Source organism: Peromyscus eremicus, chromosome 9 (assembly GCF_949786415.1).
Source record: "Peromyscus eremicus chromosome 9, PerEre_H2_v1, whole genome shotgun sequence".
NCBI classification, from domain to species: Eukaryota; Metazoa; Chordata; class Mammalia; order Rodentia; family Cricetidae; genus Peromyscus; species Peromyscus eremicus.
Window position 1 is genome coordinate 111506984 of NC_081425.1, and position 13147 is coordinate 111520130.

The window sequence follows — 13147 nt, forward strand, 5'->3', positions numbered from 1 at the left end:
GTTCTTGAAATAAAACTTTTTCAGTAAGATTTTTTTTCCCCCGGATAGGTTCTCTGATTGTCCCTGCTTCTCCTCTCCCCCAAGATGTAGAGTCCCTGATGCCTTAGCCAAGGCTCAGTTTCTCCTGTAACTGCTTCCACACTAGCAGCCCTTGCCTGGGTCCTGCACTTTCTTGGGTGTAGGCTCTGGCCGCAGAGGATTCTGGCTGCTGTTTTTACTGGCTTGAAAGAGAGGCAGAACTAGCAAAGAGGATTTGCTATGTTTCCAAGAGAATTTTTGTTTTTTCTTAGAGCAATTACTGGCGATTTTCCCATACTGATAGATGTTATTTCCAGGTGAATCTAATTTTGCCCTTATAGGAACAAAAAAGATCAGAGAATGAAAACCTGAAAAGCTTTCAGTTTTTTAGAGAAAGATTACTAAGTTTTTTAAGTCTTTCAATTCCTCCTTTGTCTACCTCAGGGAAATTTTTTTTCCCCTGCCACTCAGGGCTTAAAGCTAAGCTATCCACAGGCCAAAAGCTTCCACGAGTATCTTTTTCTGCCTGTTTTTCTCATCTTTGATACATTTTCTCTGATTCTTCCCCAGGAGTTTGTGTTCATAGCCCCATAGTTGGAAATCAAGGACATAGTTCCTCTGTCTTGTTGCTCACGTTATTCTACCTTACTCGAAGTTTCTTTTTACCCAATATTCCTAATTCTACTCTTATTCTAAATTTCTTCTTACACTATATTCCTATATTCTACCTTATATTTTTTCTTAATTTTTATAGATAGAAATTAAGAGAGAGAAAAAAAGAAAGAAACCTAGATAGAGAGAAATGTACACTGTAGCCTCACTCACGTTCAACTTCGGCATTCCAGAGCCTTACTTTCATACCCAAGAATAAAATAGCATCACCTTTATTTTTAATTCCTTATCAGGCACGCTTCCTTATACCCATGACACCCCTGACACTCTTTTTGCAAACTCCCTGGTCCATGTTCCTGGTGCCATCTATGGAAGACCAGCTGAGAGACCGGCTCCCACATTTTACCCCAGGGTACTCTTGAGGAGTGATGGATAAGAGATTTAGATAGAAGGATAGAGAGGAGATTAAACAGTTAGAAACACAGGATAGCCTTTGGATGGCCTGGATCTTTATCCACTGGCCCCTTCTGTCTTTTCTAAAGGGCTATTTATAGGAATGCCAAGGGGTAGAGCCAAGTGTAGACCCTTCCAGTCACCTAGAAACCATGTACATAGTCAAGCAATCTTGTAATGCAGCTCTGCTGGGTAAAGCAAGCTTATATCTCACTAGAAAACCTTTTGTGGGCCTCCACAGTGGTCTTGTGGGAAGAGCTTAGGTCATTTCAGATGTTGCCTTCAAACAAATTAAGGTAGATTTTGAGGAACCTTGAGTTTTTGCAAGTGTGAGTTGTTCAGAGAGTGAGTCCAGTTCCTAAATTGTTCTCTGGCCTCCTCTCTCAAAATGCAATTGTCCTCCTATATCCACTCCTGATATTGTAATGTCATCCTCCATCTACAATGCGGCCCTTAGCACAGCTGAGCTGATGCAGATACTAGGCCTTTGAGCACCCATAATTATTTAAGCTAATAAACCTCATTTAAAATAAAGTTACATAAACCTTTTAAAATAAAGTTACCCAGCTTCAACATTTCATTATAGCAGTAGAAAATAGAATAGAGTAATATGGTCAATACATTTTCAACAGAGGGCCATGGAATTTCCATGAGGAAAGAAAGTTGAAGAAATGGTAGTGGGACAACTGAAAACAGAAAGAAAGAAAGAAAGAAAGAAAGAAAGAAAGAAAGAAAGAAAGAAAGAAAGAAAGAGAGAAAGAGAGAAAGAAAGAGAAAGAAAGAGAAAGGAAGAAAGAAAGAAAGAAGAAAGGAAAAAGAAAAAAGAAAGAAAGAGAAAGAAAGAAAGGGAAGGAGGAAGGGAGGGAGGGAGGGAGAGAGAGAGAGAGAGAGAGAGAGAAGAAAGAAAAAAAGAAAAAGACAATTACTCTGCCCCATCTCATATAACACAGAGAAACTAATTTGGGGTGGTTCATAGGATAAGTGCAAAATGGTAAGTTTTGAAAGATCCCAAAAGAAACAGAAATGTGTGCTTACAAGTTTATATTAGGCAAGGATTTTTTTAATTTTTATTTTTTGGAATGTGGAAAATAAAAGCATGTAATGAGAACAGGCCTTCCTGAAAGTCAGAAGTTATGCTGATCAAAAGCAGCCACATAACAAATGCAAAGGGCAGACATGTCTTTATATGTGATACTTCATACTGTTCTGTAAACAGGATATGATTTTCAAGTCAACTTTGTACATTAAAAGATACCAATAGTAAAATAGGAATGAAGGGGTGTAGCAGAGTGATAGAGTGCCTGCTTAGCATGCACAAGATTTTAGGTTAATTTCTAGCACATATATATAAGCATCCCAGAACTTTAATAATTATATAAAAGCAGAGTGGGGCTAGGGAGAGGGTTCTCTAAAATTAAAAGGAAAGTTCTAATCCTAACCTAGTAAAAGCTATATACAATAAAAACTGTTAACATGTATTGTCCAGAAGGAAGTAAAGGTAATAATTTTAACAAAAATGGAAACTACATATAACAAGAACAATAACAAAGTAAGGAATACATTCTAGACATCAAGACCATAAGTAATTGGCAGTCTTTATAGAGATTCCTCTAGCTGTTGTCCTTTCCTGAAGAATCTAAGTTTTGTACCTGATATGCTCTTAGCTAAGATTAGGGAGGATTGTGACTGTAACTATCCAGTCTTCAACCCCATCAAAGACCTGAGAAGGAAAATAGTATTACCTGAGGAAGCAAGAAGTGTAAACAAACGAGTTCCAAAAATGCAAGGAATGGCAGAAACAGCTCGCTGCCTGGACAGTTACCCAAGTTTTCTCTGTAATATTGGGGCATCCAACTTTGGCTTATAAGTCTAGAATATCTCACAGACATTTTTCAGAAGCAGGAAATTTTGAAAGGCTGTCCTACCCTGTTTTAGCAAAGTTCAATAGTCACTTTTCTTTGTGTCCCGCTTGTCCAGATTGGACAGCATACTTACTGTCAGCAGTTGAGGCAAGGGGAGTTTCTTGCCCAGTAGGCCAGTTTTGCCAAGAAGAAAACAAACTCCATATGGAGTGTCTTCATTGCCCATTATCTTCTCAGGAGTAGATCTGTGCTGCTGGGAGAAGATATGTCTCACATCAAAGTAATTCTAGGTTACTAAAACATTTTAAATGCCATTTTAAATTTTAAATTCCTTATGAATCATTCATGCCTTCTCCCAGGAATGCTACTTCTAAGCGCATCCAGGAAAGTCCTGAACATACTATCCTGCCCCCTGTTTGCTTTGAGGGAGATATACTTTTCTACTTGAAGGTCTTCCTTACGCCTTGGAGGTTGTGACACATAAAGAAGCCAGAGGTCTCTTCATGAGACTATGAGACATTCTTGAAACATCTATCCCTGTACTTACACAGGAACAAGATATTCAAAACTAAGTAAATTCAAAAAGGTCAACAAGATCCAGTGGACTAGAGGAGTTGGCCACAGCACAGATTACAAGGCTCTTCCCACTGTACACTCAAACAACTACGTGGCATACAACTCTGTCCTACATAGAGACATACTGATAAGCAAAGTATGGAGTGGAAAAATGATAAAAGTATGAGGTTTTAGGACCTCCATCTCTTAGAAAACTTAGCTCATGGAGAGCCACTATAATGTTATATGACCAAGGAACAATAGAATGCCAGAATTAGACATATAGACAAATTCTATAAAAATGTGAACTTTGATTGTATTATGGCAGAATTTGAATAATAACTGCAGCAGCTTTAGACTGAGGATTTTTCCTGGGCACTCTGACCACTAAGAGTTAATAAGACACTGCTTAGGACATGGCAAAATGCCCAGGGTGTTTGAAGATTTTTGTTTTGGTCTAGTGTCCTTGAAGCAACCAAAGCTACCAGCCTGAGAACAGGCTGTCATATGCCTCTAGATTCTCAAAAATTGGGTTATGGGGTTAATGAGTAAGAATGATAACTCTGTTTATTAATGATGTCAAAACTTGAGGGAAAATGATTGGAAATGATAACTCTATTCTGTCATTTTACTAATGGTGACTAAAAAAATGAGCAAAAGGAAGTGAAACACATGTCCAAAACCAAAAATGATATGATCTATGTTTTGGAACATCATGAATGTATCCCTGCTTACTAAATTATGTATAAATAAAGAAACACTCTGGCTGCTAGTCAGTCAGGCTACAAGATTCTCCTGACCACCATGGCCTGGCTCACTTCATTCCCCCGCCGACTCCTTACATCCTTTGCAGGACCCATCCACCACCGGGATGATCCAGGTAGAATTGTTGTGGGGCCCCATCATCTTTTTGGAGACTTCAGGGATTGATGTTAGGAAAATTTTTTGTTCACTGGAAAACTTAAACATTATTAATATCAAAATGGAAAATTTAAATATTAAGATAGTATTGTGCCTAAAGATCTAAAAAGTCAAAATAAGTATGAGGAAAAAGAGATTTGTGAAAACAATAGTCCCTAGATTTTGGTTTCCTTCTTTTCCATACCAGGTGGCTCTTCTAATATGAGACACAGACTCTGAATTTTTCCTTTAACAACATGCTTGGGTTTAGAGAAGGAGAGAGCTACACCACAATTCCAAAGCCCTATTTAGTTTTTAATTGAGTCGGGACAGCAAATATTTCGAGAGGTAAAGAGATTTTACCTTGTAGAAGTAATTATACCATCATGGCAGATTGTTTCCTTTCTTGGTAAATTTTTCCAGACAGTTCGCCCTTCGTCTTTAGATGTCTTTCTTCTTCTTTAGATGTCTTTCTGTCCAAAGGTCCTTGACACCCTTTATGGTAAATATTTTTATTCTCCTGTAAAGAACAAAACAGAACCCTGCCCCAAGCCTTCTTAGATGAGTTTTCCTTACAACTTGTAGAATTGTCACAATGGTGAATTAGCTATCACTTCTCCTCATCAAGAGGTTTCTCCTGTTTGAATTGAATTTTTTTATGGTATCTATAACATTTCTTCTCCTGTGGAAACAAAAACAAAACCCCTTCCATAATGCAACACATATCCTGGTTTCCATTCTGAGGTCAACAAATCTTTAAAGTATACAGGCTGATTTAACTCAGTAATTTTTTCTGTTGTCCAATGTCTCTTTGCAGCTGTCGTTCCTTTCTCATTAGCATTTAGAAAATTTAAAGTTAATAAGGCATTATGCAATTTGTCTCTGGGGGTCTTTATTATTCCTTTCTGCTTATTTAGCATTTCTTTTAAAGTGCACTTTGATCTTTCTGTAACTGCTTGGCCTGTTGGATTGTGTGGTATACCTGTAATATGCTTTATATTATAATAAGAAAAAAAAACTGTTTCATTTTACTAGAGACATATGCTGGAGTCAGTCTTAATTTGTAGAGGTATTCCCATGATGGCCATGACTTCTAATAGATGTGTAATTACAGAATTGACCTTTTCCGAACTCAAAGCAATTGCCCATTGAAATCCTGAATATATATCTATGGTATGGTGTATATATTTTAATTTTCAAAATTCTGCAAAATGAAACACATCCATCTGCCAAACTTCATTTCTTTGAGTCCTCTTAGGGTTATTCCTGCAGGTAGTGGAGTTTGATTATACAAGGAACAAGTAGGACGTTTTCTTATCATTTCCTTGGCTTCTTGCCAAGTGATGGAAAAATCCTTTTTCAAACTCTTGCTATTGACATGGTATCTTTTATGAAACTCTGAGGCCCCCAGCACATTTCCTAATAGTAACTTATCAATTTCATCATAGAGGACCTGGCAGACTCATATGGGATCTAATATATGTTATATATATGGGATGATTCCTATTCCTGACTGTTTCCAGTAACTATATAAATAGCAAAGCTAATTCAGATTCAACAGGAATATGTTCAGAGGTTTCAGTGTGTAAAACAACTCTTTCTGCATATTGAGAGTCAATAACTGTGTTAAAAGATTCTGTAAAAATCCATCCGTACCATGAGAATAGCATATAATTCTGACTTTTGGACAGAATCTTAAGGGGTTTGAGCCACTTTAATTAAATTTCCTGATTTGTAACCTGCCTTTTCTGATTTATTTGTATGAGTATAGAATGTGGGGGCTCTGATTATTGGTGTTCCCCATACAATGTGAGGAAGAACTCAACTGGCTCCTTTTATGAATTGAAATCTCTTGCTTTGGGGATATTTGTTGTTAATCTCTCCAAAAAAATTACTGCAAGCTCTCTGTCAGTATTCATTTTTTGCCCACAAAGAGGAAATTTCAGCATTAGTAAAGGGTTCTACAATTTCTATTGGGTCCATTCTTGTCAACTGATGACAAGTCTTAATTTTCTTTTAGAATCAAATCAGAAACTTTTTCTACATATGTCCTTAATTTTTTTACTCTGTTTGTGTAGGGGAAATATCCATTCTAAGATAATATCTTCCCTCTGCATTAAAATCTCTGTAGGGGAATGCATAGAGGGTTATATAACCACAATGCAATCAAGTTCTGGATCCAGATGATCTACATGTGCATCCTATAATTTCTTTTCCACCAAAACCAATTCTCTCTCAGATCTTGCTGCTAATTCTCTCAGACTATTTAAGTCCTTGTCACCTTTTAAGGTTTGAAACAAATTACTTAGTTCTTAAGTTGTTACTCCAATAGTGTGCTGTAGATGAGTAAGATCTCCCAGCAATCTTTGAAAGTCATTAAGAGTCCACAATTGATCTCTCTTAATTTGTATCTTTTGGGGTTGAAATTTTGTAGATATATTTTATATCCTAAATAATTAATAGAATCTCCTCTTTGTATTTTTTTCAGGAGCAATTTGTAATTCCCAGCAAGGCAAAACTTTCTTTACATCTTTAAACATTTTTTTTCTAAAGTGTCTACATTTGAATCATCTAACAAGATATCATTCATATAATGGTAAATTATAGATTGAGGAAACTGTACACAAATTATTTCCAATGGCTGTCATAGAAAATATTGGCACAGGGTGGGGCTGTTTAGCATCCTTTGTGGGAGAATCTTCCATTGATATCTTTTAACAGGCAGAGATTATTATAAGTAGGCACCGTGAAGGCAGATTTTCCCTATCCCTTTCTTGTAGTAGTAGAGTGAAGAAACAGTCTTTTAAGTCAATAACCATAATAGGCCATCCTTTAGTTAACAGAAAGAGCAAAGAAATTCTAGGCTGTAGAAAATCCATCAGCTGAATTACTTTATTTATGACTCTCAAATCTGTCAGCATTCTCCATTTTCCAGATTTCTTTTTAGTAACAAATACAGGACAATTCCAAGAACTGGTTGATTCTTCAATATGGTGAGCATTTAGCTGCTCCTGTACCAGCTGTTCTCAGGCCTTTAATTTTTCTGATGTGAAAGGCCATTGTGTAAGTTAACCATTTTAAAGGTAGGGCTGTTGGTACTTCTGAAAGATCAACAGCTGTTGTTTCCCTGTTTTTGTACAGCCTGAATTGTCAGTGACTGTTCTTTATAATACTTTTTAATACTTTTTCCAGAAATATACGTTAGTCTATGATTTGTTTCTGAGATTGGAGGAATGTTAATCTGAATATTCCACTACTGTAACAAATCACATCCCCATAAATTCATTGCTATATTAGCCACATATGGCTTCAACTTTCCTCTCTGTTCTTCAAGCCCTATACATTCGATCCATCTTGTGCTTTGTTTTACCTACAATAAGGTTCTAATCCCTAAAAACTGAACACATTACTCCTAAAGAGGCCAATTTGGAAGCCATGATTCTGGTGTAATTATAGTTACATCTGCCCCTATGTCCAGAAGACCTTCAATTACAATGTCATTTATTCACACTCATAGCCTTGGTCTTTGATCATTTATTGAAGTCTGCCAAAATATTCATTTTATGGTTTCTCCTGGAACTTTTGTTTCATTTCTAAAGCTATTGTATCATCCAGAGCAGTATTTTTTTTCCCATGGGCATTAGGTCCTTTAATCGCTCCGGGGATAAGTTTCCCCCATAGTGACAGGGAATGACTAAACTAAGTTTGACATGGGGGCCTGCAAGAAGCCCCTTAATGCATTTCCCAATGGTAAAGTGTTGCCCTGCTTATCCCTTGTTGATCTGCATTTCATTGGTCCAATGTTAGCCTTTCCCCAATTTCTACATAATCCAGAGGGTTGGGGCCTCCTGTTTGTATCATCCCTAGAAGAAACATTGTTTCTAGGAACACCCTGCCTATAGTTTCTTCTGAAATGACCTTGTTTACCACAATTAAAACATTTGACATTTCAGTTTTTCCTTATGCCTTTGGAAATCACCTCTTCTACCCAAGCATTATCATAGTCAAGAGATTCAATATTGACTGTGTGTTAGATCTATTCTTCTCTGGGTGCTGATCTGACCTTTATTGGCCCAGTTATCCTTTTGCATTGTAAATTAGCATTTTCAAAAGCCAGAGATTGAATTGAAAGTGCTTGCCATGTAAACATGAGGACCTGAATCTGATCCCCAGCACCCACAAGAAAAACCAGGTGTGGTGGTGTGCACATGTAATACCAATACTGGTGAAGCAGACACAGGTAGATTAGTGAGACTTGATAATCAGCCTGCATGTTGCAATTAGTGAGTCCTGCATCCCAGTGAGAGATCCTATTTCATAAACCAAGGTAGACAGTTGAGGAACAACACCCAATGTTGACCACTGACCTGTACATGCATGTGTACATGTGCACTTGCACACTCAAACACACACACACACACACACACACACACACACACACACTTATGTGTATGCATACATGCAAATATGAAAATGTTCAGTATCAATCACAGGGGAATGCAAATAAAATCATAATAACTATTTCTTGCCTGTTGAGGTTGGCTGAAATTTCAAGTTCTAATAGCCCTAAAAACATGTGAAAATGTAGAAACACTGCAGTATCTTTGAAAAGATGTGTCTGTCAGGTCCTCAGCAATCTCATTGCTAGTTATTTATCCAGAAAATGAAAGTACATGTCCACTGGCAGGTACCACAGGCATATCCACACAGGTTTGACTTACTAAAAATCAAAACTGAAACCAGTCTAAATATTCATCTGTAGGAAAATAGATAAAATGTCTGATTCCCCAACAGAACTCAGCAGTTTAAAAGATCTACTGATGTTTGGTCAGTGTGGATAAATTTTAAAATCTTCATATTAAGTGAAAGAATCAAACACAAGAGTCCATTCTGCACAGTTCATCCTGTAAGAAGTGAACAGCAAATGGAAATTATCTAAGATGATAGAAATGGGAAGCATAACTACCCACAGACTGAGAATTGTCTAACGGGGACCATTCCTAGGGTAATGGCTATAATTTCATTGAAGTGGCATTTAAACTAATTTATACAGTTACCAGAATACACTAAAATTTGTGTTTCAATTATATAAATTTTACCCTAATAAGGAAATAAGAAAGGCCGGAGAACTGGCTCAGAGGTTAAGAGAAACAAAGTTTGCTGCTCTTGCAGAGAACCAAGTTTGATTCCTAGCACTCACGCCAGGCGCTTCACAATGGCCTCTAACTTCAGCCCCAGAGGACCCAGTGCCCTCCACTGGCCTCTGTGGACACTGCACTCATGTGCACACACTCAGCACACAAAGACACTCATACACATAAATAAAAATAATGGCAATAAATAAATAGACAAGACACCATAACTATTTTGATTACTGTCCACAATGAAAGGTAGAGTTTCGGCTGTATTATAGCTCTCTGCTTTGAACAATAAGCTTATAAACCTTGGCCTAATGGCCTTGTGTGATTGGACCTTGCCTAAGCCTTCTACCTCCTGCCCCTGCCTTCCTCTCAAGTCCATAACGTGCTGTTGCTACTGTCTGAAGTAGGTAAATTCCTGATATCTTATTTAGAATCTTGCTTGTTTGCTTCATTACGTTTTTTATAACTTTTTTGTTTCTCTTTATACTTTTTCACTAGCAAAGAAGTTCCAAGAGACTGAGAACTTCGTCCTTCTCACCTTTGCATCACTGATGTATACCCAGAACATCACCTGGCTCAGTATTTATTGAATGAGTCAATAAATACATGAATATTCATGTCATCCCATATGCCATTGCAGTGTTTGGACTGCAATCCTTAATTATTTAGGCAATTTCATTGTTTCTTCTTTGCAAGCAAAACAGACCTTTAAACTGGGTCACAAGGATTTTTGGTTCACAGCCCCTCTTTTTGCTCCTTCTCCATTGCAGTCTTTGTATTCTCCATTTCTTCCCCAAGCACAGCTTACCAGAGACATCATTTAGTAGTATTCCTGATGATAACATTTGATCTACTCAACATACTCAGTCCTCGTATCTGCTCTCTTCCTGTTCCTGACAGAATAGCTCACGAAGACAGCTTGGGGGTGTGGGCGATATTTAATTTGTGATTTCAAAAGGTCCTTCTACCATGGCAGGGAAGATGTGGCAGCGCAGCCCACTTTACCTCGTGGTGGCCAGGAAATAGAGACTGCTGAATTTCTGTTGGACTCCACCTTGGTCTGTTTCCTCAGCCTGGCTCCAGCCCACATTCAGAGCAAGTCCTTCCCTCTCCGTTGAGCCTCTTTAGAAGTGTTCTCACTCATACCCACATGCCTCAGTGTTCTCGGCGATTCTCTAGTAGACACTGATCTTCAAACTCTTCTACACCATGAGAGAGGTATTTATGCCTACCCACCAAGTGGTGCTTTCGTTTTTAAAACACGTGTTTCTATGCTACTACAATAAGTAACGTTCACAAAAACAACATTTAAAAGGATGAGATGGAATTTTTAATATATTTATTTTGGCACTTCAGGTCAGTTGTGTGCAGCTGAAGTGAAGAAGAGACTACATTTAACATTGATGTGAAAGACCACACAAGTGTTAATGCAGTTGAATTTTAACTTTAATTTTAATTTTAATTGATGATGACTTGAAAACTTTTTCATTTTTAAGTTAAATGATGCTATCATTTAGTGCAAGAGGAATGGATTTTATTTATTTATTTATTTATTTATTTTTGGTCTGCAGTGTACTCTGAAATTGTCTCATAGTATTTTTAATGCTAGCTATTTTCCCACAGGATATAAAGACTATTTTACAAGTAATAATGAGATTATAGGTATTTTATAGGTAATAATGAGATTAGAAAAGCAGAGAATGGGAAGCATAGAAGAGCTATAGAATTGACTATGTTGGGATTTTTGTTTGTGTTTGTTGTTTTGTTTTGTTTTGTTTTGTTTGAGACAGGGTCTCATCTAGCACTGCCTGGGTTGGACTGTCTATGTAGATAAGGTTAGCATCAAAGTCACTTAAATCCATCTACTTCTGCCTCCCAAGTGCTGGGATTAAAGGTGTACCCCATCATGCCTGACAAAAAACACTATGTTGATTTTTTAAAAAATAATTACACTATAAATATTAATAATAGTTTTTTAATGAAATGCCTCCTTGAGGAATTGACACTTGTTGAAGAGTGGACATGTAATACATCCATAGAAAAGTTGCTAATGTAGGGGAAGCTATTTATTTTTAGATAAAACGTAAGGTTTTTAAGAAAGCATCAACTTGGCGGCACAGCAGCTGAGACAGTGTGTGGATTTTCAGCCTGGTGTGTTACTTTTGAGACATAAAGGAAACAGAATATAAAAATGAGCCTCTCGGTTTGAAGCAAACCTAATCTTTGTGATCGTGGCCATGGTCTAAATCTATTAAAGATGTTCAGATTTGGTGTCCTTGGTATCACTGTGGGGTGACCTGAATAGTGAGCAATAAACTTGTGTATTAAAATTCAAGTTGGAAGATATGTGCTTAGGAAGTGAAACCGACAGTTAGTGCTTCATGTCTGTCTCTACAAAGACTAAGAGCCTATGTAAAATGACAGGTGCACTCTTAGGGAGAGAAACCCATAATGTTTTCCTATTTAGTAGCTGACAGTGTGTCCCAAGGTAACACCAGCTTACGGGGCTGGAACAAGCATGGTTATTAAAGGCTAGCGGTTTCTCAGTTCATACAAATTGAATTTTTCATAGGCTGGAGGACTGTGGAAACCTAGTGTAGAGTGATGAAATAAATTAGCATATTAAGTGAATTTATACATTCAGGCCTGTGAGCAATTTGAATTTAAGAAAGAAATTTTATTACTTCTTGAAAGAAAATGACAACTCTTCAATTCTGTGTTCGAACTCTGTGTTGGAAAAGGCTTATTTGATGAATTATATCATTTTGACGATTATCCGAAGAAATGTATTTTAAATTTATGGGAATCTTTCTTCTTTCTTGTCTGTTTTTTTTTTCAGAATTACTGATTTAGGAAACATCAAAAGAAGATTGTATTTATCAACAGTCCATAAGGAACTGTCCTCAACCCCTCTTCATGCAAAAATCCCACTCTTCATGATCAAGCGTAAAATTGTAAGTATCACATGAATGTTGCCTAAAACAGGATTAAATTTAATTCCCAAGGTATTCATTTTGGGCCCTTTCTGTGTATGAGGCCTTTTGTTAGGTGCCATGGTGCTATTAAAAGTGAATAAAACACACACCTTTCTTCCCTGCCCCTTGCCATCTACCAGGTAAAGAGTACTGTTTGAATACAGTGTCACCAAAGCTGTGAAGGAAGCACACTGGAAGGAGAGGCCACCAACTCTGTCAAAGGGAAATTATTGTTGGCCAGCTGCAGGCTTCATGCAGGGGACAGCAGTGGGTGGATTTGGAAAGCATGTAAACAGGGAGACACAGGAGACCTAGCACCCCAGACAAAGGGAATACATGGGCAGAAGCTTGGAGGCTGGAAGTGGTACATCTCTCAGAAACACAGGCTAGTCATCACTATTATCTAATTTAAAACAGCTGAAGAAGCATAGTAACTCAGCACAGAAGCCTGGCACAGCAGAAGACTTGACCTCCTGGTGACTTCAGAAGGGTCTGCGTGGTTGACTAGACTTTCTCAGGCTTTGGTTAATCTGAGTTTTATTTTAATGGTACTGCTCACAGTACCATATTTGTGTACCACCTGTTCTAGAGTATGCTTAATTCTTTACATTAAAATGACCCACTTTTTTGG

The 13147-nt window shown here is 37.5% G+C and overlaps 1 protein-coding gene across 11 annotated transcripts in view; it reads left to right on the top strand.

The window, feature by feature from the left end:
- Cfap20dc (CFAP20 domain containing) overlaps positions 1-13147 on the top strand; it is a 240785-nt gene that overhangs the window by 73348 nt on the left and 154290 nt on the right. For 9 of the 11 annotated variants that reach the window (XM_059274248.1, XM_059274249.1, XM_059274241.1 and 6 more), the window contains one exon: positions 12381-12495. In XM_059274248.1, the coding sequence (XP_059130231.1) occupies positions 12381-12495 (115 nt within the window). Of the gene's footprint in view, positions 1-10647; positions 10760-12380; positions 12496-13147 lie in introns of those variants that run through there. The other 2 variants (XM_059274245.1, XM_059274244.1) reach the window with 2 other exon arrangements.